Raw genomic sequence first — 25,682 nt, forward strand, 5'->3', positions numbered from 1 at the left:
CCTTTTTTTTTAACCACTAGAGTCAGCGCCTCAGGTTTCTGACCTTTAAGATGGTTTTTCTAATGGCCGTTACCTCTCTGAGAGGATTGGAGATCTGTCAGTCTCCCCATCCTGCCTAGACTTTGCCCCTGGGCTAGTCAGGGCCATTTTGCATCCTCACTGAACTATCTCCTGAAAGTTCCATTCTCAACATGCACCCTATTATTTTTGAAGCCTTCTGCCTCCTCCGCCTTTTACAGCTTCGGAGCAGGAGAGACTTACTGTGTCCAGTACGTCCTCTTTAAATTTACGTTCACCGCATCAGCCAGTGGGATAAGTCAGAGCAGCTTTTACATGTTTTGGGGCCGCAACCGGGAGGGGCGGCCACCACTACACTGGGTGAGAGATGCTATTGCCCTCTCCTATGAGGCGCGTGGGCTCACTTTGCCTCTAGGAACCAGGGCTCATTTAACCAGGGGGATCGCCTCATCTACTGCACTAACAGGAGGTATTACCCTGCAGCAAGTGTGTGACGCGGCGGCGTGGTCCTTTCCGCACACATTTGTTAGATTTTATAATCTGGATGTTCATGCCACTCCGGGCTTACAGGTCCTTGAGTCAGCTTCCCAGATATAGTTCTGAGACCTTCTCGGCCTTGTGCGCACATGCTACACAACCTTGGGGTCCAGACACTTGCAGTGCGGCGGCGTTGGTATTCTCGTTACCATAGCGTTTTCACACAGCATCGAGTATAGCCTTTGAAAGGCAACGTCTCGGTTACTTTGCTGTAACCCTGTTCCCTGAAAAGGCGGGAACGAGATGCTGCGTTCCAATGCCGCACTGCCTACGTGACCGGATGTCCGTTCAGACAAATCAATCTGAGGAATGTTTCCGGTTCACTCCTATTTATAACCTGCAGGTGCGTCTCATCAGATGACATCACCTGACCGAGGTTATATAAGCCAAAATTTGGCGTGTTTGATACACACATGCTTCACAACCGGCAACATGACAAGATGTTTCCCATAGCGTTTTCACGCAGCATCTTGTTCCCGCCTTTTCAGGGAACAGGGTTACAGCAAAGTAACCCGAGACGTTCTTATTGACATTGGCTGTATGTTTGGGTTTGTTGTCTTGCTGCAGAATACATTTGGAGCCTATCAGATGCCTCCCTGATGGTACTGCATAATGGATCATTTCTATGATGAATATTAATCATCTGCCTGTTTTTTCTCAGCATCGAGGACACCATTTATCCTGACTTAATCTCCAACTCTATTTGCAGAAATGCAGCCTCAAACTTGCAAGGTACCTACATCATGCTTTACTGTAGCCTGCAGACACTCATTACTGTACCGCTCTCCAGCACTGCCCAAAGCTACAGCCAAAGTATTTACAAATATTTTGTAACTCATCAGTTTAGATCACCTGCTGCCAGGTGTGGAGGTATGGCTTTTGGGCTACAACTCTTCTATGAAGACCCCTTCTAGCCAGACTTTTTCAGAAAGATGAGTGAACCCACGTCCCACTGTTTTCTTCCAGTTCTTTGCTGATTGTTCTGATGAACATTTTCTAATATTAAAGAAAAGTACTGTAGATTAAATTTAATCTTCTACATTAAAGTTCCTTGGCTGACTACTGCGTCTACGGTCCTCAACATTGGCTGTCTCATAGCACTTCTTCAAAATAGCTTGAAAAGCACATTCTGAAACCCAAGTCTGCTTTGAAATTGTGGCCTGGTAAAGACTATGCTGATGCAGTAAAACTATCATGTTGTTGTTCTTAGTCTTGCCTAAATGAATGGCCTGTGACATAAAACTTTACCTTAGCTTTGTAGCAGTTTGGCTGTTACTGGCCAAGTTTTAAGCCTCCTACACACTTAGTCGAAGACTAACACTACGTATGTAATTATCATTACCTTCAAAATCATAAACCTTTCGCAAGTGTGCAAGTATAAGAATTGATGCCGGCTTGAAGCCAAAGGGAACTCACTCTGTTTGCTCTTTTGCAAAAACTATATATATATTTCCCACACAATCCCAAAACATCTCCATAGTTGTTTGGAGATGGTGTGTGTGTGTGTGTGTGTGTGTGTGTGGAGTACCTAGAGGAAACCCACCAAGCACGGGGAGAACATGGAAACTCCATGCACACAGAGACAGGAACCGAACCTGGACCCTGGAGGATTCCCTTCCTGATGTAACTCATCCATGTTACCTGGGCTTGGAACTGCCACTGCATCCAGTGGCTGGGTTTGGGCATTGGCCGGAAATCAAACCTGGGACGTCCACATGGCAGGTGGCCAACCTTGTTTTATAACATTATTAAGTTTAGTTTATATGCAATACACTGCAAGTATTTATGCTGCATGCTTTTATTTTTTCAGCTCACAAAGAGAAGACATGCTGGAAGATGGCAACATAATCAACGCCCTGTACATGAAGTTTCTACATTCAAACTCACGACTCTTTATCTGACCCAGACCAAATGTCTTTGCCTTATCATTTATTCAATAACAACTACAACTTGTTTCTGTTCTGTTCTCTGTCTTGTCTTCCTATGTTTTATTAGTCAGTTTTAAAGCTTCTACAGTCTATGTGGCACAATTACTACAAATATCAGAATTAATACATGATTAAAATGTTATTTTTCAATTACAATGGATGGATGGATGGATGGATAGATGGATAGATAGAGATTACTTTATTTATCCCAAAGGGAAATTGTATACAGTACAGGCCAAAGGTTTGGACACACCTTCTCATCGATCTGTCAATGTGTTTTCTTTATTTTCATGACCATTTAAATTGGTAGATTCTCACTGAAGGCATCAAAACTATGAATGAACAAATGTACAGTTATGTACCTAACAAAAAGAGGTCTCCACAGTCACCGGACCTGAACCCAATCGAGATGGTTTGGGCTGAGCTGAACCGCAGAGTGAAGGCAAAGGGGCCAACAAGTGCTAAACACCTCTGGGAACTCCTTCAAGACTGTTGGAAAACCATTTCAGGTGACTATCTCTTGAAGCTCATCGAGAGAATGCCAAGAGTGTGCAAAGCAGTAATCAGAACAAAGGGTGGCTATTTTGAAGAAACTAGAATATAAAACATGTTTTCAGTTATTTAAGCTTTTTTTGTTAAGTACATAACTCCACATGTGTTCATTCATAGTTTTGATACCTTCAGTGAGAATCTACTGTACCAATGTAAATAGTCATAAAAATAAAGAGAACACATTGAATGAGTGAAGGTGTGTCCAAACTTTTGGCCTGTACGCTTACGAGTCCGTATGTGTGTGATTGTCTTTGACCATTGGATCTGAGCCCAGTTTGTTGTTATGGTACATTATCATAGATAGCAGATTCATCTTTCTGCGGCTGGAAATTTGCATATATAACACATTCATTCTTTATGTGCTGTACATTCGCAACAACATTAGAACTGTCCTCCTTCTGCTGCTCAGTGCGGACACTCCTGCGCTCACACAGAAACCTGTTTATGAGACACAAAATACATGTTAATTACCATTTTTAACTGTTTGGCATAACTGCTTGTGAGAGAGATAAAAATTAAGCAGATATTTACCTCCTGTTGTAAATCACAGCTCCAGTCACTAAAATTAAAATCATTCCGACTGTCACCAAAACAATGATCCAGACTGTCTGTTGTTTTTCACCTGTTAAAAAGTAAATACACTATTTACCATGTAAAAATTTTAAATGAACAAAAATCACAATTTTACTTCAGTAACTATTCAGAACTAATACATTCAGGAGTGTTGTGAGCAGACGGACCCACCCAGTTGTGAGCAGACGGACCCACCCTCGACCTGAAGGCTGATGGTTTTAGATCCTGACGTCTCCTTGGTTTTCCAAGTGCAGGTGTAATTCCCAGAATCCCTCACGGTTAGAGCAGGAAAGTGAAGAACGGGTCCTGATGTGTTTAACTGCTCGTTGTTCTTAGACCACACAAACTGTGAGGAACTGTGTGTGCAGTTCACATCACACGTCAGATTTAACGAGTCTCCTTGTTTAAGGGTTCCGTTTCCACTGAGCCTGATTAGTGACACCTTTAAATCTTTTTCAGAGAGCAGGAAAGACTCCACGTCACTCAATCAGGATTTCACACACAGATAAACATGTGGTATTGAATCATAAACATTAGGAAGATGCTAGGAAGATAATTTAATACAGTTCTATCAGTAGGAAAAGTTATTTATGCAGATAAGAAGGAATTTCGGAACTTCATTTTAAAAACGAAAATTTACCTGCAACTTGTAGAGTCACTCCAGGAGCACCTACCCACCTGCCACCGGTCACATTAGTTATAAATCTGAATCTGTACTCTCCAGAATAACTGAACTGTACATTGTGGATTAACAAAGTGCAGTTTGATTTGTCGTCTCCAACGTACTCAAAGTCTGACTTGGTGTTTGATGAGCTGTTATAAACATACGGAGGGTCTGTACACCAACCATCTCTGTTTGAGTTCATTGAGCACCAAAGCATTTGTGTCACCTGAATGTTGGGATTTGATGTTGGATAATAATAACTACAGGAAATGGAGACACTGAATCCTCTCACAGCACAGATCAGATTATCAGGATAATTCACATCCCATCCACTGTCCTGAGTGAGAACACCTGCAAAGTAAATGTGAAAGCACATTTTAAAAGTAAAAAATAATATAAAACAACCTCTCTTTTAGGAAAAAAAACGTCCTGAGTAAGCCATAAACTTTAGTTTAAATGTTCCAACAAACAGCCCCTCCAAAGACACACACTTACACACACACACACACACACCTACTGTATGTTAAGTCATTTAACTAGTGTGAAATCCCAGTGCATGAACTAGATGGCCTTAAAAAAGCAACTTGGTTTGATAAATAATGGGAAGCACAGCTCGTAGAAACTACAGCATGACATAATGAATTCTATTTGATTTTTATCTCTCATTGATTAGTGTGTCTTGGACTTGCAAAGTATATGTATAACTAGCCTTTCTGTAATGTACATTTATATATTTACATTTGAATATATAAACAAGACCACAATTAGTAGTGTCTTTAATCCTGGAATTTAATGTTGGATAATAATAACTACAGGAAATAGAGACACTGAATCCTCTCACAGCACAGATTTGATTATCAGGATAATTCATAAGCCGAACATTGTTCTGAGTGAGAACACCTGCAAAATAAGTGTGGAAATCAGTAAATCTGAGAAAACTAAAACAAAAATATTGTTTACATTTGTTTGTCAATTTCACATTGATGTATTGTTTTGCTTACACCACAAAATGCAGCTTAGATAATAAAGATGTTTTTGTCTTTTATAATAGCACATAATGATTCTTATGAAACCCCCAGACATGGTGTCACACTGCAGAGCAGATGGTCTACAGAAATGGATTTTAAAAATGAGTCTAATCATTGATATGGTCAAGTTTTTTGCACAAAAAGTACAAATTTTATGGAAGGAGTCTCCAGTGTCAAAGAGTATTTATTAACCACACCACATACACTGGTTTATTCCTTACACACAAATAGGTAAGAATCTGTCCATGTCCTAGTGGCAGCAGAAGATTAAAAACTGAACACTGAACAATGTTCTTTATTTCATACCTGAGACGGTGAGCAGAATCATCAAGTGCAGCATTATCACTCCTATTTAGCAGGTGAACTGGTGTGTGTGTGTGTGTGTGTGTGTGTTAATCTGTTTTCCTCAGAGGTAAATGAGAAGTTCCCAATGCTGTTCCTAAAATTGCATAAAAGAAGAAGTGACAGGTAAAACGTTGTGTCATTTACATTTAGGCATTTGGCAGACGCTCTTATCCAGAGCGACTTACAAAAAGTGCTTTAATGTTTACAACATTGGATACATACTTACACTGGGTTAACTAGGTTAATAACTAGGTACCATTAGTCCAACACAACTGAGAAGAGTTTTTTTTTTTTTTTTTTTTTTTTTTTGGGGGGGGGGTTAGTCCAAGTACTGGAGAAACAGATGCGTCTTGAGTCGTCGTTTAAAGATAGTCAAAGTCTCTGATGTACGGACATCTAGAGGAAGTTCATTCCACCATCTAGGTGCCAGAACAGAAAAGAGCCTGGATGAATGCCGCCCTCGATCCCTGAGAGATGGTGGGATGAGGCGAGCAGTGCTGGAGGATCGGAGGGAACGTGGTGCAGTGCGTGGTGTAATTAGCGCAGAGAGGTAAGTGGGTGCTGGGCCATTTTTGGCTTTGTAGGCAAGCATCAGTGTTTTGAATTTAATGCGGGCAGCTACAGGAAGCCAGTGCAGGGAGCGGAGGAGTGGGGTGGTGTGGGAGAACTTGGGAAGGTTAAAAACGAGTCGTGCTGCTGCATTCTGGATCAGTTGCAGAGGACGAATCGTGGACAGAGGCACGCCTGCCAGGAGTGAGTTGCAGTAGTCCAGTCTTGAAATAACAAGGGACTGAACAAGCACCTGAGTAGCCTGTGAAGAAAGAAATGGGCGAATTCTTCTGATATTGTAAAGAAGAAATCGACAAGAGCGAGTAAGGTTAGCGATGTGTGGGGATGTGTGTCATAACGTTAAGTACGTGAATATGTTAATTATGGGGTAAAAGGTGAGTAGGCATACGTTCTTTTTTTAACAGAGACCATAATGATTAACTTTCTGCCTGTTTTGGGCGTGCTTATGCAGCAATTAATTTATTTGTGTTGTCATACTCTGTGCTTTGAGACTTTTCAGTTTTTCATCAATATTATTTTTTTATTTATCCTGTTAAGTTAAATGTAATCATTTTATTGTGGCAGTGTTTGTTTAACTATCGAAAAAAATTTAAGCCATAATGTCAGTTTTATCTCAGTACCAGTGTTATTTTAGAGAGGTATAAATTGTTTGCCCAGCAGGGGGCTCACATCCATCAAATTTCCCATCACCCTGCTCGCCATCAGCTAAACACAGAGTCGAGCACCTAACCCATAGTCTACACACAGAAACCCAACACTGTTTTCACTAATCTCATAACAGACTTAGGACGATAAATTATTTGGTTTTACTTACAGAAAATATCTGACCAACTGACTTCCATAGCGGGATGAAACACTAGTGTACTGGAAAAAACGTGTTAAACAGTAATCACTAAAATGCACTTGTTAGTTTTGATACGGCTACAGTTTGTATGATTATAGCCAGTGGTGGTCCAGCTGCATGAAAAAGAAAAAGAATCCTTAAAATTCTGCTCAGGTTCGACAACATGAATGTGTAATGCGTACATCATTCTAAATCAAATCAAATTCAAATTCAAATTTTATTTGTCACATACACAATCATACAGAGTATAATATGCATTGAACTGATTTTGTGCGACCACAGAGTCACGACGGCAGCCACCTAACAGGCGCCATCATAGAAAATAAGGAATACATACATTAGGATAACGAGGGTAAAAAATCCCCTCCCAGACTGTCCTTCGAAAAGGGCAGTGTGCGATCAGGGGTACAAAAAATACCTCAGCAACGAGCACATAAAAACATGTAAACACAAGACATAAACATTGCAACGATTAGGGTACAGGGGATAGGAAATGTCCAATGTAGGCAAACAGCTCCAGTCCCTGCAGCTAGAGAGCGCTGGTCCCGATTCCGCCTACCCACACTGAAGGGAATAAGCACACGAAGGCGTTGGATATGGGGAAGGTAGAGTGTCTAGTATGTGAGGTGGTATCAAAAAGTTTTGAGACTAGTTTTGTAACAGACAGCAGCACAAGGCTGCACGCACAGGGCAGCACCGACCTTCATAAGCTATTTCACACATGATCTGACCTGAAGGTGTATTTCTAAAGGCCCTCATGTGCTGAATTTCCTCATGATCTAAATCATGCATGTTGGGAAAAAAAAAGAAGCACTACTCTGGAAAAAGTCTGCATGTTAAAAAATAAGTGAAGCGTCTAAAAACCTCCTGAACATTTTACATATGAATCATGTGATCATTAACATGTCAGGATTGTGCGACTCTCAGAGATACAGTTCAGAGGCAGCATGTATACAGTATCTGTAAGACTATTTTCATATTAGTAAATGTGAGCATATCTGTAATTTAAAGGTTTTTTTTATTTATTTACTCATTTTATTTTTTCTACTGCATTACTACGTAATGCATCTTATGATCGTGTGTATATTAAATGCATAAATTAAGATTTGAACGATTAAACTAATTTATCTTGACATTTATAATGTCTCTGCTATTCACGGAACATCAGCATGTTCAGACTGCACTTTATTTAATGCTGTGTGGGTTTTAAGGTTGTAACAGTGATTACGTAGCATGTACAGTACAGTATCTATTAAACCTAGTAAGATTTATTCACACCGCACACGGCTGACACCTGCTGGTCGTAAGGATGCATTGCTGTAAAGGTAGAGGCACTGATACTGAATTTTAGTTGTGATGCTTCAGTCATCCACTCAGATTTATTTCTCTGTAATGTGGATGATATACAATGATTGGTAGCTGTGATACATGGAGTATGTTGAACATGAAATAATGGTCTCACCAAGTTGTGTTTGAAACAATTTTTATTAATTTTATTGTTTTTTTTTTACAGTCCCATGGAAGGTGCACATTCCAGTGTGACTGCCTTTCATTTGCTCCTGTAAAGTGGTGGTATTTCTAAAAGACATTGTTAGTTAAAATAGTATTTTTGCTTGATATTCATGGTTTTCTTTGTCTTACCTTTTCCTGTGAAATAGGAGGGGCCGGCCCGCAAACAGGAAGCCCTATACATGTCATCCATGTGGGGGGTGGAGTCTAGTCTCTGAGAATTTGAAAATGTATTTAAAATGTTTGTCTTTTGAATTTCTCGGTATTATCTTTCTGAAAAGAGAGTTTGAGAAAATGTATAATGTAATGTTTGTATAATGATAATGAAGATCATGCAAATTATTGAGTGAAAATTTATGTATAATGGAGTTGTCAATCAAAAGTAAGATTTGCTGTTATTGGCTTATTTGAATTGGAGAGGAGGGGCCTCAACTATATAGCTTACATTGTTGAGTCAAACGAGAGAGATCTTTTTTTTGTTTGTTTTGGGTTTTTTCCCCCCTGTAGGCAAACAGCGTTTCTGTTGGGTTAGAAGCCAATTGTCTGTTACCTTTGTTCTCATCTTACCCTGCTCTAATTCAACTGGAAAGTTAACCTGCTGAAATCTTGTTTGGTACCTGCTGATGTCAAAATAAAAAAAACATTATGAGAGATTTCTGAGTTTGTGCTTGAGTTGCTGCCTAAGCCTTCCAGATCAAGAACGGTCACACTACAAATTGGTGGCAGCAGTGGGATCTCGTCTCTGAGGGTTAACAATAGGCGCTGGTGAGCACAACGAAAAGAAATGTGATGGCTGACAGAGCACACGTACCGCAACGAGTCACAAGAGCCCACCCAGTGCTGTTTTCTGAAGAGGATACTGTGGAAGCAGTAGAGACTGTGAACACTGGAGAAATGGAATTGGGTGCTGTTGGAAGAGAGGTGAATCCACCCCTAGACCACTTTACTATTGTGGTAAACAGTCAAGAGGAAGACACTGAACCAGTGGTGAGAACTAAGACGGTGAAGGTTAGTACCCCTCATGGCAAAGGAGGAAGTGTGGGGTCGGAGCAAGATTTTTTTGATGAAATGAGACAGTTTATGCAGCAGCAACAGAGAAAAGAGAAAATCCTTTTTGAAGAATTGCATTACTTGAAGGCTTCTATTCTTCCAAAGCCCAGAAGTGAATGGGAATTGGAGGACCAGGCAAGTCAGCATACCCACCACCCTTTACCCCCACCAGGAACTTTTTTGCAACCATCTTCTACACCTCCTGCACTATTTTCATACCCCGCCCAAACCAACCCTTCAGTCCATCCTGTTGGAGGTATGCATGTAAACAATCAGGTGCAGAATCTCTCATTTCGCCGATATCACGAACCACGAATTCCTGAATTTGTGGAGGGAGAAGATGTGGAGAGTTTTTTTGTTCGCTTTGAGAGGATTTCAAGAACGTGGGGCTGGCCAGTGGACGAGTGGGCTGCTCGAGTTGTTACCTTACTGACGGGAAAGGCCTTGGAGGCGTATGCTGGGATGGATGAGCTAGGAGCCTGCAATTACGAGGACATCAAGGCAGCTGTTCTGACCAAGTATAACGTGACAGAGGAGACCTATCGACTGCGGTTTAGAAGTCTCATGGTACCATCTGGAGAGACCGTGAGAGAGACCTATAATCGTATTAAAAGCTTATATGGGAGATGGATGCGACCAACAATGAAGACCAAAGACCAGATGGGGGAGACCATCATTCTTGAGCAATATCTTCGAATGCTTCGCCCAGATGTAAGGATTTGGGTCAAAGAAAATCAACCTCAGACTGGTGAAGAGGCGGCTAGGTTGGCTGAGAGATATGTGGCTGCTCATCAGGAACCACCCAGGACGAGTAAAGGTACTGTGAGTAGGGGTAAATTGGAGGAACCTAGTAATGGCAATGTCGGGTTAATGGGAAGGAAACCTGTTACTACTGTTGGACCTCTAATCTGTTTCTATTGCCAACAACCAGGACATAAGGCATCTGTCTGTCCCTTGAGAAAACCTAAGGTAAACCACATGTGTTATGTACCCCTGGGAAGAAATTTCATGTGAATTGTCAACTCACCCTGAAAAACATAGACATGTTGTAACTGTAACAGTAAATGGCCAGGTGGCTCAGGCTCTCGTAGACACAGGAAGTACCCAAACGCTGGTGAAGTCTAACTTCCTAAATGGGGAAATAATCAATTATGGAGAAATGCTTAGTTTGGGGTGTGTTCATGGCGAAGAAAAGATTTACCCAACTGCTGATGTGAATATAATTGTGGATGGTCAGGCGTACTTACTGAGGGTGGGTGTAGTTGATAAGCTAGCCTATGATGTGGTGCTAGGTGAGGATTTTCCACTTTTAAATGAACTTGTCCATGTAATTCACAGAGACTCTGCAGTGGTAACTAGATCACAGACTAAAGGCCTGCAACCTCTCCCTAATGTCCATGCAGATCTGTTTGAACCTGGTGGGAAGGTTAGGAAAACCAAAAAAGAGCGAAAGCGAGAAAAACATAGGGGTAAAGAAAAAGCACAGGATATCCTACCAAATTTCCCTGGCCCTGCGTCAGATTTAGTTGAAACTCAGTGGCAAGTCCCTGACAATTTTCGAGAATTGCAGAAATCTGATCTTACTTTACAGCCTCTGTTTCAAAAAGTTTGTGAAATTGATGGGAAAAGTGTGGGTGTACCAAAACTAGTTGGGGATAAGTACATGATTAAAGACAATCTTCTGTATTTAGTAGATACTGGAAATCCCAGATTGGTTGTACCTGGTAAACTCCGTCAAATGATCTTGCATTTAGGTCATACTATCCCATGGTCAGGACACTTAGGTCAGCAGAAAACGTATGACCGAATTAGTCAACGCTTTTATTGGCCGAAGTTGTATCAGGATGTACAAGAATATTGTAGGACCTGTTCTCAATGCCAGATGGTAGCTCCAGTTCACAAAGTCGACAGAAGTTACCTTAAACCTCTACCGATTATTGGTACCCCATTTGATCGCATAGGAATGGACATAATAGGACCTTTAGTGAAGAGTAGCTCAGGTAATCAGTTTGCGTTGGTAATCTGTGATTACGCAACTAGATACCCTGAAGTGTACCCTTTGCGATCCGTTCAGGTTAAAAACATTGTGAAGTGTTTGATAGATCTAATTTCAAGGGTGGGTGTTCCTTCTGAAATAATTACTGATCAGGGAACCAATTTCATGGCCAAATTGATGAAATTGCTTTATAAGCAACTAGGAATAAGCGGTATTAGGACCACTCCTTTCCACCCTCAAACAGATGGTTTGGTTGAACGTTTTAATGGTACTTTAAAAAACATGCTTAAGAAATTTGTCGATGAAACTGGTAGTGATTGGGATAATTGGATTCCTTTTCTTTTGTTTGCATATCGAGAAGTACCTCAATGTTCAACTGGTTTCTCTCCTTTTGAGTTGTTGTATGGTAGGCAAGTTCGAGGTCCCCTGGACATGCTCAAAGAAGGATGGACAGCAGAGGAACCAGCCCAGTGCAGTGTCGCTTCATACATCTTGCAGATGAGGGATAAACTGGAGAACTTCAGGAGCATGGCTCAAGAAAATCTGCAGGAGGCTCAAAAGAAGCAGAAGGTATGGTACGATAAACATGCTAGAGAAAGAGAATTGCAACCCGGGCAAAAAGTACTGGTACTTTTACCTTCAGGTACTTGCAAGTTGTTGGCCAAATGGCAAGGGCCCTATCTGGTCAAGCGAAAGTTGGGCCCTGTAACTTATGAAATTCTGTGTCCAGAAAGAAAACGTTCCACGCAGATCTTACATGTTAACTTGTTGAGGAAGTTTAAAGACCGGACTGTTGAGAACGAGAATCGCGTGGCAATGATGGTTCAGGCTGTTGTTGAGGAAGCAGAAGACGAGGAAATGGAACCAGTACGACATTTAGAGGACGTTCCTGGTGACTATTCTCACTTAAGTGATCAGCAACAACAACAGCTAATGAAGGTACGTCAATCCTTCTCATCACTGTTTCAAGAAAAACCGGGGCTGACACAAGTTCTCACCCATAATATCATCTTGAAAGATTTTACCCCAATCCGACAGAAACCTTACAGAGTTCCTGAAAAGATGGTGGAGAAGTTGAAGACCGAGGTGAGGATGATGTTGGAGATGGGAATCGTAGAGCCCTCTCAGTCTGAATGGTCAAGTCCTATTCTCCTGGTACCTAAGAAGGATGGGGGGGTGAGGTTTTGCACAGATTTTCGGAAGTTAAATAGTGTGTCTTGCTTTGATTCTTATCCAATGCCACGTATAGATGAACTCATTGAAAGACTCGGTAAAGCACATTACATGACCACACTTGACTTATGCAAGGGATACTGGCAAGTACCACTTGAACCATCTTGCAGACCCTACACTGCTTTCCGGACCCCTACTGGGTTATACCAGTATACTGTAATGCCTTTTGGGTTACATGGAGCCCCAGCAACTTTTCAAAGACTAATGGATGGGATATTGTCTGGATGTGATCAATATGCTGCAGCATATTTGGATGATGTGATCATTTATAGTCAGTCATGGCAAGAACACCTTGAACATCTTTCTGACATACTGAAAAGACTTCAAAAAGCTGGGCTCACTATTAATTCCTCTAAATGTTCATGGGCACAGGTGGAAGTGAAGTATCTGGGGTATCTTCTGGGTCGTGGCAAAGTCAAACCCCAAGTGGAAAAGCTTAAAGCCATTCAAAATATCCCACAGCCACAAACAAAAAGGCAAGTAAGATCATTTTTGGGTTTAATCGGCTGGTACGGACGATTTATTCCCCACTTTTCATCTCTGGCCTTCCCATTAACAGAATTGACCAAAAAGAGTCCCTCTAAATTTCACTGGACAAGGGAGTGTCAAGAGGCTTTTGAAGCCCTGAAGCAGTTGTTGTGTCAAGAACCAATTCTGCAAAGCCCTGATTTCTCTGGCAGATTTCTTGTGCAGGTGGATGCCTCAGATGTTGGACTGGGAGCAGTATTGGCCCAAGGAGAGTTGGGGAATGAGCAGCCATTGTGTTGTTTCTGAGCAGGAAACTCTTTGAAAGAGAGAGACGATATTCAACGGTGGAAAAAGAGGGTTTGGCAATTAAATGGGCTGTGGACTCTCTAAGATACTATCTGCTCGGAAGGGAATTTACTCTGCAAACGGATCATCGATCATTAAAATGGATGCAATCGATGCAAAATAATAACTCTCGAATACTGCGCTGGTGCTTGGCTCTGCAACCTTATAAGTTCACCATTGAGCATTGTCCAGGTAAGAAGAATTTAATTGCAGATTACCTATCCCGCTTAAGTGACTAACAATGCCCAGAAGGGGTAGTAGGGAGAAATGTGATACATGGAGTATGTTGAACATGAAATAATGGTCTCACCAAGTTGTGTTTGAAACAATTTTTATTAATTTTATTGTTTTTTTTTTACAGTCCCATGGAAGGTGCACATTCCAGTGTGACTGCCTTTCATTTGCTCCTGTAAAGTGGTGGTATTTCTAAAAGACATTGTTAGTTAAAATAGTATTTTTGCTTGATATTCATTGTTTTCTTTGTCTTACCTTTTCCTGTGAAATAGGAGGGGCCGGCCCGCAAACAGGAAGCCCTATACATGTCATCCATGTGGGGGGGGGTGGAGTCTAGTCTCTGAGAATTTGAAAATGTATTTAAAATGTTTGTCTTTTGAATTTCTCGGTATTATCTTTCTGAAAAGAGAGTTTGAGAAAATGTATAATGTAATGTTTGTATAATGATAATAAAGATCATGCAAATTATTGAGTGAAAATTTATGTATAATGGAGTTGTCAATCAAAAGTAAGATTTGCTGTTATTGGCTTATTTGAATTGGAGAGGAGGGGCCTCAACTATATAGCTTACATTGTTGAGTCAAACGAGAGAGATCTTTTTTTTGTTTGTTTTGGGTTTTTTCCCCCCTGTAGGCAAACAGCGTTTCTGTTGGGTTAGAAGCCAATTGTCTGTTACCTTTGTTCTCATCTTACCCTGCTCTAATTCAACTGGAAAGTTAACCTGCTGAAATCTTGTTTGGTACCTGCTGATGTCAAAATAAAAAAAACATTATGAGAGATTTCTGAGTTTGTGCTTGAGTTGCTGCCTAAGCCTTCCAGATCAAGAACGGTCACACTACAGTAGCTCTGATATTATGTTATGTTGTGTTTTGGTACTGATGTTCAGTGTTTTGTTACTGATCCATTTTTTGCAGTAATTAGCAGTTTAACTGATTAATTCATTGTGTTTATCACGTAATTTAGTTAGGATACAAAAAAAACAAGACTGTGAGAGTTCGGGCAAATGTATATTAAAATGTGAAGAAAAACTTTAGTAAGTAATTTTCGTCCTCGTTCATAAACGTCACGTAATCATGGACTCACTTGAGTAAAAGCTTTGTGAAGAAAATGGGTTTTTAGTTGTTTAAAATGTTTTTAAATATATTTTATTTACTTATTTATTTTTTATCATTAATGCTTATTTTGGTTTATTTTTGGGTTTTAGATAATGTAGTCTGATTTTCTGATTGACATTTTAAACTACATTGATGATTCAACTTCCGGGTTTAGCTTAGTGTAGTAACGTGTGGGCGTTGTGGTTTATTCACGTCATGGATCCCTATATTTGTCACATTCATAACTTTTTAAAAGTTAAAATAGATCAGACGGAACGGAAAAAAAGGCTAATGATGATAAAATGGCATTTAATTATTGTACAGCAGTAACCCAACATTTCTAAGAAATTACTTTATTAACATGAAAGTCAACAAGTCAATAGACTGAATCAGTTTAGTTACTAATGCTAATGCTAGCCGCTGCTGTGTAAATCCTGTACATGGAGAAATCTGCTGTAAAGCATTTCTACACACTAATGTCTGAAATCCAAGAACTACATTAATGTTGCATTTAAACACATAGGAAATTTACATAACTCTTATTTAAAAAACAATGTAATTTCTAGGAAGAAAAAACTGTTCTTAGCTATTTAAAAGACTTTCTAAAAGTTTCTGTTTCTCAACAAACTTCAGATCTTTTCTGACCTCTTCCTGAGGTTTCAAGCAGTGACTCAATGATTTATCATTAGTTAGGGTTACAAATGTGTTTTACTAAAGATTTGTCAGCTTTACATACTTAAACGAATAATATCTACTGAAAGATCGCGGATTTCTAAGATACAGATTAGCTTCTTTTGGTTTACTCGTCAAAAAGCTATGTTTCTTATAACCATACTATAGTGAACAAATGTTTAAGGTTTTCATAAATAATTCTACAATTCATTAAAAAAAATATATATATATATAAAAGTTGCCATTATTGGGCCCTTGAGCAAGGCCCTTAACACTATCTGCTCCAGGGACGCTGAATCATGGCTAACCCCAGTTACGCAGGGATATGCGAAGAAAGAATTTCACTAAAGGCTTAACCTAACTTAACTTAAGATGGAGATGGATCGTGATGGAGACGATGTTGAGCAGCATCTTTATGTTAAGAACGTGTTACTCTACCAACATGTATGTGCGATTTACAGAATTCAGGATAACAGTTTTTTTAGATTGTGATCAGATTTTATGACACTGCTGTAGATAACACTGTCGTCCTCTTTCTGTTGTTCAGTGTGGACACACCTGTAACCCAAATCACAGAACACACACATTTTTTTGTTGTTAATTGTTAAATATAATATTTAACAGAATTGTGCCTTGTAAATTTAGAGAATTAAAATACATACATAATAAAGTGCTGATTTTCATAATTCTCTATTAATCCCCAAAATCTGAGTTTTCCACGATAGTTTGTAGAGAATCACATATTTTAGGTGATTAGTATATGTATTAGCTCTTACCCTTGCTTTTGTTCTTTGGCTTTAATACGCACAGACGCATAAGTCACTTCCTCTTTGTGCAATGTTTCCTCACCCAGCCGAGGAGAGTAGTTTAGCTCTGGTTTTATTTGTATATAATGTGTGTTTTCTTCAACCTAGTAATATAAGACATACAATTATCACCATCACTTGTAGTGTTCTTGTGTTCACACTCACGTTATCGCTGTGACTGAACACAGAAACCCCTTGAGTGTCCAGTGCTGAGTTTGTAATTTATTTTTTTAAGGTCATACCCAAGCTTTCTCTGTAGTTTTCCCATAGTTTTGATCCTGAGCTTTTCCTCTTTCCCTAACCGAAACAGAAAAACACAGAGTGTACACGTACAGCTTTTAGAATATACGTATTTAAAAAACATTAACTCTGCAGTTTTCCTTAACACAAACCAATGTCCTGCTTACCATGGCAGCTTTTCCCAAAATCAACTGTAGTGTTTTGATTTATCCATCAGAACAATCTTACTCATATTAAATACTGAATCACGTCACCAGTCAGGTTTAGTCAAGCATGCGGAGTCTTACCTCCAGTAGAAAACGACAGCTGCTACGATCGCTATCACAACAACAATCACCAAAACAATGATCCAGATTTTCCACTGGGCAAAATCTCCTGTTAAATAAAAAAACAATAGTATTTAACTAACCGTTAATTAAGTGTGTAAGGGGACGTCATAATGTAATTTTTTTTTATTATTTAATTCCAAAATCATTCAAGACAGCCTTATATTAAGACATTCATGAGTGTTGTGAGCAGACGGACCCACCCTCGACCTGAAGGATGATGGTTTTAGATCCTGACGTCTCCTTGGTTTTCCAAGTGCAGGTGTAATTCCCAGAATCCCTCACGGTTAGAGCAGGAAAGTGAAGAACGGGTCCTGATGTGTTTAACTGCTCGTTGTTCTTAGACCACACAAACTGTGAGGAACTGTGTGTGCAGTTCACATCACACGTCAGATTTAACGAGTCTCCTTGTTTAAGGGTTCCATTTCCACTGAGCCTGATTAGTGACACCTTTAAATCTTTTTCAGAGAGCAGGAAAGACACCACGTCACTCAATCAGCACTGAGAGGGGGTCAATAATTATAATACAGTAGTGTCCTACAGAATAGATTAAGACTGCATCATTCTTTATCAACTGCTCAGAAAGCTAGTAGGTTATTCAAGTAGATTTCGATCAAAAACAAAACAACAAGCAATCTAACACTTCTGGACTAACTAAAAAAGATTAATAACATTGTAAAATTTGCTGAATAATCCAGTGATACAAACATTTTATTCATTAAAATTTTACCTGCAGTTTGTAGAGTCACTCCAGGTTCACCTGTCCATCTGCCATTGGTCGCATCAGTTATAAATCTGAATCTGTACTCTCCAGAATAATTAAACTGTACATTGTGGATTAACAAAGTGCAGTTTGATTTGTCGTCTCCAACGTACTCAAAGTCTGACTTGGTGTTTGATGAGCTGTTATAAACATACGGAGGGGCTGTACACTTTCCCGTGTTTGAGTTCATTGAGCACCAAAGCCTTTGTGTCACCTGAATGTTGGGATTTGATGTTGGATAATAATAACTACAGGGAATGGAGACACTGAATCCTCTCACAGCACAGATCAGATTATCAGGATAATTCACACGCCATCCACTGTCCTGAGTGAGAACACCTGCAAAATGTGATGCAAAAACTATTGAAGTAAGTTAGCTAGTTGGTCAGTTAGTTAGTTAGTTAGTTATGCAAATCTAATCTAGGTCTCTGAAACAAAAACCAATAGACAGCCGTTAAAGCCTGCGCATCTGTTAGTGTGTGTTAGGTATTCATGTAGCTGGTGCCTTAATTGAACAAAACAATGATGCCCAGTGTAGAAAAAGCTTTTAAGGTTTCAAGAGTCAGGAAGGAAAATGTCCTTTAGCCTGTTGTGATACAGTAAAACCAATAAACTATACCCGAATAAATCATGCTTTATTATGCATTATACGGTAAATCATATCTCTTGTCGTTACAAAATGTACAATATTTTGAACATTATTTGTGTAGCATAATGTATACTACTGTATTCAATGTCCTGAATTTAAGGTTTGAATCCAAGGAAAATATTTGATTTCAGGTTCTCAAGTGCTTACTTATGTTCAGAGATGCGTAGAGTAGCCAAAAAATGTAGTCAAGTAAGAGTAGCTGTACTTTATATTAATATTACTCAAGTAGAAGTAAAAAGTAGTCATCCAAAATATTACTCAAATAAGAGTAAAAAAGTATTTGGTAAAAAAATACTCAAGTACTGAGTACCTGTTTCATCATAACATCCAATTTATTTTTTTTAGAAATTATGTAAGCAGTCAGAGAAAATGATAAAGTAATGTACAAATTGCGAAAATTTTTAAATTATAAAATAAATGTCATAAAATAAATTAATCAAACATGATATATTTACAAAATAGCAAATTAAGGAATAAGAAACACTAATTTCCTAATCTCCATTTTTTTTTATTTAAAGCTTCTGAAATAAATCCCTACTGTAGGTAACATATGTATGCTTGAACAGTGTAAACTATTTCCTGTGTAAGATTTACTGTATATTCAGTCGCCCTGCAAATAGCTCAGGAGATAGAAAATAACATTAGAACAAGTTTACAAGAGTCTCACTTTACCATAAACTGTGTCCAGCAGAACAAATATAAGAAACTTATATTTATTTTAGCTACTAGCATATTTGCTAATTATATATGTTAAAATTGCTACAATAAATAAAACAGCTTAACTAACCGCGACATGTTTCCATTTCTCAACGACTCTTCTACTCCGAGTCGTTCGTTCTTTTGTCACTTGACTTTCATAGACGCTGTGCAATGCAGTACACGGGAAACAGAATTGAACGGTTCCAACGAATCTTTAAGTCCCAAAGCGTTCATTCATTTTTCACATGATTGCAACAGATTTAAAAGAACGAACGACTCAGACTGGAAGATATGAGAAAGGAGCTACTCATTCTGTTTATTATAATATGTCCTTCGCTGCATTGTAATATTTTCATTACTGGAAAAATAGACAAAATTTCTGTATGTAGAGGTATTGGGGGTCTTTTCATTAAAATTGCAACATTTTATTTTATTTCTTATCAAAAGAACAAAATAAGTCAAAAAAAGATTAATTTATTTTGATGAACGAGATTCAAAGAACCAAGCCACTAAAATTATTCAAACTTCCCATCAATAAAACCCACCCCTCCTGTCTGGTCATTTAACTCTATGCTGTTGTTGGTTTTGCGGCTGATTGGTCAAACAAAGTCATGTGAATATTGTTGCTACACCTGATTGGTAAAGCACAGTCACGTGGTAGATCCACTGGCTGCATTTCTCTGGCAAAAACAAAGGATATCTAAAGTGTCGGATAAATGGTTAAAAAAGTAATCAGTCGAGTGGAGCTGATTCAACCACAACACAGGACTAACTACCATCTTTTTGTAACTCTACGGCAAAAATCACTTTAAATAAGACACTTTACAAAGTCACTTTTTATGCATACTTGCACACCACAGCCATTTAAAAATTCTAAATCTGTTTTTGACAAATTTCTATTTTCTTTTTTATATTTTTATATTTGATATATTGATATTTTGCTTTTTTATAGATATCTTGTTTTTATTTGTAAAGTTTATTTTACTTTTACTTTGTACAGTACATTTGCACTAGTAAATCTTATTTTCTAATGTATTTCTCTTATTACAGTATATTTTACTTTGTATAGCATATTTTACTAGTTAATTTTATTTTTTAAATATTTCTTTCATTTCTTATTTTACTTTGTACAGCATAGTTTACTAGTTAATTTTATTTTTTGAAAGTATTCTTAATATTTCTTATGTATAAGATTTTACTATTTTTTTCTTTTAAAGTCACTTGCAGTCGTATAAGCATTTCACTGCATATCGTACTGTGTATGACTGTGTATGTGACAAATAAAATTTGAATTTGAATTTTGAATTTGTAATGAAGTAAAAGTAACGTTTCTTTTACACAAATCTACTCAAGTAAAAGTAAAAAGTATGGTGCGGTAAAACTACTCATAAGTTTTTTTTTTGTTTTTTTTTTAAAGTTACTTAAGTAAATGTAACAGAGTAAATGTAATCCGTTACTACCCACCTCTGCTCATGGTTGGTTAAAACTACAGTACAGTAATGTACAGTGGACTAGACAAATGTAAACTTGTTTTACTTGTAATTGCTCTATAAAGAGGTTATCAATACAACTTTTGCATCTTCCACCTCTGATGTCAAATGAACATGTCCTTTAGTTTATTTAGTCGCGTTGCGTTGTCTCCCAGGCGCTACAGTTACAGTGAAAAACAATTTTAAACAATTGGATTCATGCATTTGATCTGTTTTGAAAACTACTTCCCTAAAGTGTGTGACAGCTTTTTGTAAACAGAGGTTACACCTGATGAGTGAAGGAGTGCAGAGTGGAACCGTCATTCTATTGTATTTCCTACATCTATCACCCTTATTAAAATGGCATCATTTGAATTGTCACTGTGGGTCCTGCATAAAAACACATTTTCTCAAATGTCTAAAATTGGTTTCTCACACCAGTGAGAACCGAGTCTAAAAAGATTTTTTTAACATATCGTCAAATCTTTGCAATATATTCCAAAGTAACTACAGTTACCATACAAGGAACCATACCCCATACAAAAAACAGATGACTCTTCATGGGTTTAAAAGTTAAAAATGACAGAACACAATAAATTCTAACACTTATCTTTATAAATAAAGCTCAAGTCAGTTTCTTGATCAGACACATTATAATATAATTAAACATTTAAGGTTCTGTATAAAGTATCCACTAACAAAAAGTACTTTAAAAAAATATTTTAAACAGTATGAGATTGTGTTTCATACCAGACAGCGTGATCATGAACGTCAACAAGTACAGGATCTTCATCGCTTTTTCACCAAGAACTGAACACCCTAGCTTTGTTTCTGTGTATATACTTAGCTCACTGATTCTGTAACTATAAGAGAGAAGTGAAATCTGTTCCCTTAAAAAAAATTATTGCAACAGGAGACGTGGCTGGAAGCATCTTGCAACATTTTTCTTTACTTGGCACATATATTTCATAAGAATTATATATAATAAAGAAATGTATATAAATGGATCATTATACGCTAAAGGAGAAATCTCTCTGGTCCATCAGTGCTCTGTTTGCTGATGTTGGGTTAAATCTTTCTGATTTGTTTTACAAAAAAGTTTTCCCAAAAAAATTTTGGTTGGTTTGTTGCTTATTGTGGTGTTAAAGAAGCTACAGCAGCGGGTTTGTTATCACTTTTCCAAGTTAAAATAAATAAAATCGTCGCTGCTGAAGAGGATGAAGTGGGTTAGCGGAATTAGCAACACGGAATGATCTATTTATCTCTGAGGTTGGAGTCTCTCTTTCTCAGTTATTTACCTCATTATGTTTCTTTGACCTGCATTTTTTTTGTCTTTTCTCACTTGTTTATTTGCTTCCTCTTTCGCTCTCTCTTTACATCTTGTGGTTAAACTTTTGCTGCAGACATACTTACAACATAGGCACAAGATCCTCAAGGCACAGATTACCTATAAGTTTCAGTTCCTTAAAAAAAATTTTGTTTAAAATATTAAATATAAATATTATATTATATTATATTATATTATATTATATTATATTATATTATATTATATTATATTATATTATATTATATTATATTATATTATATTAATCAAGCTAAGAATACAGGTAAATATAATCAGATTTGTTCATTTGTTTGTTTGTTTAAATACTAATTCTTGGTAATATTAATAACACTATTTTTTCATTTATTCTAGACATTTAATTAAGCAAATAAGACATAAATATATGTATAAATGTACATAGTTAATAAAACCTAAAATCTAGTGTTTAAACTTAAATATTAAGATAAGCTTCATCTCAGCAAAGAAACCCAGGAAGGTTTAGTTAAACTAAAGTTTTTCATAAAGAAAGCTAGAACACAAACACAAACCCAACAGTAAGCTACAGGAGACGAACTGGAGAGCTACAACTACAGCTGCGTAGTCGAGTGGACAAAAAGCGAACAAAACTTTTCTTTACATATTTGATTTGTAGAATCCAAGTAGAAAATGCAAATTTAATAAAGTATCACAGCTAATTACTACCATAGATCATCTGCAACATTACAAAAATGTGGATGCAGATTTATCTCCCTGATCTGACAATCTAGATGTGAGATCGAGACAGCATAAGGAAGAAACCTTGAAATGGAACCAGAATTAAAGAGCGAAAGAAATAACCTTAACAAAAAAAGGTCTTCATTACTATTCCTTTAGGAGAATTATTTATGATCACACCATCCGGTCTGACCTGGATCCTGTCAACGTTTCTCTATGTCATTTTTTTTTTTTTTGTATTAACCTGCTTATAGTCAAGAGTAGTTTAGGGGTTAAGGTGTTGTTCTGTTTATGAGACAGTCCAAGGTTCAAACTCAACCACCAAGTTGCCACTGTTGGGCCCTTAAACAGGCTCTTTACCTTCAACTGTTTATATGTGTAATTAAATAAGACATAAATCACTCTGGATTAGAGAATTCGCCAAATGCCCTAAATAAAATTAAATATTAATGTAAAAAATATACCCACAAAAATGATAAAATGCTATACAAGGAAAATTTAATTGAATTGAGATCCTTTTCCGGGTCACTCTGTATGGTGACAATATAAATCATTACAGAGTAAAGGCACGTAGTAATATGTGTGTTAGAATGATATGAGTCTGTATAATCATTTTGTAAATCTAAACCCTGAAATTAGCATGAAATTTTATTTATAATTACAGCAACAGATAGATAAAAAAAACTATGGTGTCTAGGTGAGATTATCTACTGCAGCAGGAAGGTGAGTAGCGGTAAGTGTAGGAAACTCTAAGACTAAAGAGCCAGAGCAGAGCATTTACACATGAATATTCATATGTCAGGATCACATTATATTGATCAACAGGTGTGTGTGTGTGTGTGTGAAATATCCTCTTTACCAGTAGGTGGTGCTAATGTGCATAATTTTATCTATAGAAAAAAGAGACAACAATAGACAACAGACAACAAAGTGCACATGCAAATGTGCAAACAAAGAGCTTCAGTACAATACAACGTAACACAACAACGTACCACGTTACAGTACAGTTTTTTTTTCTTTAGTGATGAGGTATGAGTTGAGGTAGTAGGAAGAGAAACAGTAAACATTGACATGTCTTAAGTTATGTGCAAATAGAAAGTAAAAATAAAATATTGTGCAATACTATTCTAGTAGCAAACCCTAGTCAGACGCGTAGTCGAAAGCATTTCCTTCCCTTTGAAGCGGCCGGTAACGATATGACTGGAGAGGTGTAATCATTTCATTGATTAACCACATTGCTGTAGATCACTGATATGTGCACATTCTCCTGCTCATGCCTGCAATCAAACACAAACCCATTAAGAAGCCACATAGCATAGAATTCTCTTACTGCTAGACATCACACTGAACAGGGTTTTCACTTGTGAATGTGAAATGTTTCGATAAAGATAGCAGGCTTCAAAATACGATGCAGGCTTACAAATATTCTCCTAATAACTAGCATTTTCAAGAAAAAATAAAAGAGAAAAACTTGGGATGGAGATGAGACTTAGAAAAACTTAGAGATGCAATAACCTTGAAATGAATTTGAAATTGAAACTGCTAAATTTGAAACTGCTAAAATGGGTTTGCTAGCTGTCAGCCATGTCGCTAGTGTGAACTGCGTTCACTCCAAACTCTATCAGTTCTACAGATTCCCAAAAGTCTTCATACATAAGAACATACATAGGGATACTTTTTAGCTAAATTTCTTCCAAAATGTTTCATCAAGATGACAGTAAAATCTCTCTGCTTTCTAGATAAAGGAACTAGCAAACAGTAAACCTGACTCTTCCACTCCGTGCAGCATTAGTTCTTACCCATTGTTCAGATTGTTATCTTTGATACATAGGTGGACCTATGGACTGATAGACCTTTTTGTCCCAGTGAGACACCAAGCTTTCATATACGCACTGTGGGGACTGTAGTGGTGTAACAATACAATAGTTTGAATTGAATCATTGAAATAAAATTCATAAATCAATTGTTGTCATCAAAACAACAAGCAAATGGTGGTATTGTTAAATGTCATATTCTTTATTTATTAAAATCATATCCTATGATGCAGATGCAGAAGCCTTATGTTTACACCTTTACTGTCTAAATCCCAGCATCTCCTTCCAATCGATAGCAAATTGAAACAGGATGTTGTATTCCCTGTAATAATGTGTAACATTGTGTTATATTTATCAAATGATGCAGATGCAGAGCCGGCTCATCCCACTGGGCTGAATGTTCTCCCAAATCTAGACCAATGCAAATGCATTATAACCTCTGGAGAGGACGGTAACGACTCCTTACAGCTGTATGCAGTCAAACATAAAGTGACACTAGGGATGAAAACCTCTAAAGAGGCAAAGCAAAAGCAAAGGAAAAGAAAATAATAATGATAAAATAATTATAATAAATAAATAAATAATCACAGCACTCATAATAATAAAATTAGTAATAATAATAATTATTATATAATTATTACTTTATTATATAATAAAGCACAGTCAAAGGAGAATCATTATTGATGATACAAAAGAAGTAGAGAAGAAAAGAAAATGAAAAATAAAGATCCCGAGTATAAAGTGGAATCGTGCTGGATGTATTATTATAAATAAATCTATCTATCTCTCTCTCTCTCTCTCTCTCTCTCTCTTGTGCAGATGTGCAATTTTCTATTAATCATGTTTATTAGCCTTCCATTTTCTATTAAAATTTTGGTGCAAGCTGTTTTTGAGTAAAACGCTGCCATCCCCGTCTGAGATTGATAGAGTCCACCGTATACCTTATCCAAACTCGCTTCAGAACAGAGACCTTGGCCGGTCATTTTCCATGTACACCGGTACCAGGTTAAATTATCACATCACTTACTCAGTATTTTACTATGTAAAAATAAAGTCTTTTGTTAATTCCTTATTCAACAAAAATGATCTATGTAATTTTAAAAGTGCTTAAAAGCAGTTAAACCTTCTGAGTAATTATAAACCTGGTCAAAGCTTAAAAATAATAACTTTAATTTGTCTCTTGTCAGACAGAGGTGTAAGGCTTTATCTATTAGTTAA

General features: G+C 37.5%; 2 protein-coding genes across 2 annotated transcripts in view; both read right to left on the reverse strand.

Moving 5' to 3' along the window:
- Positions 1-25,682, reverse strand: part of LOC128513823 (uncharacterized) — a 179,549-nt gene that overhangs the window by 112,812 nt on the left and 41,055 nt on the right. The window lies entirely within an intron of this gene.
- On the reverse strand, positions 15,221-21,427 carry LOC128514035 (uncharacterized). Its single transcript, XM_053487673.1, has 7 exons — positions 21,363-21,427; positions 17,763-18,134; positions 17,236-17,490; positions 16,994-17,090; positions 16,709-16,763; positions 16,437-16,570; positions 15,221-16,218 (listed from the first exon to the last, which is right to left on the reverse strand). The coding sequence occupies exons 1-7, from the start codon at positions 21,403-21,405 to the stop codon at positions 16,125-16,127; spliced, it is 1,050 nt and encodes a 349-aa protein (XP_053343648.1). The 5' UTR covers positions 21,406-21,427; the 3' UTR covers positions 15,221-16,124.

The sequence above is a fragment of the Clarias gariepinus genome, chromosome 26, assembly GCF_024256425.1.
Source record: "Clarias gariepinus isolate MV-2021 ecotype Netherlands chromosome 26, CGAR_prim_01v2, whole genome shotgun sequence".
In the NCBI taxonomy this organism is placed as follows: Eukaryota; Metazoa; Chordata; class Actinopteri; order Siluriformes; family Clariidae; genus Clarias; species Clarias gariepinus.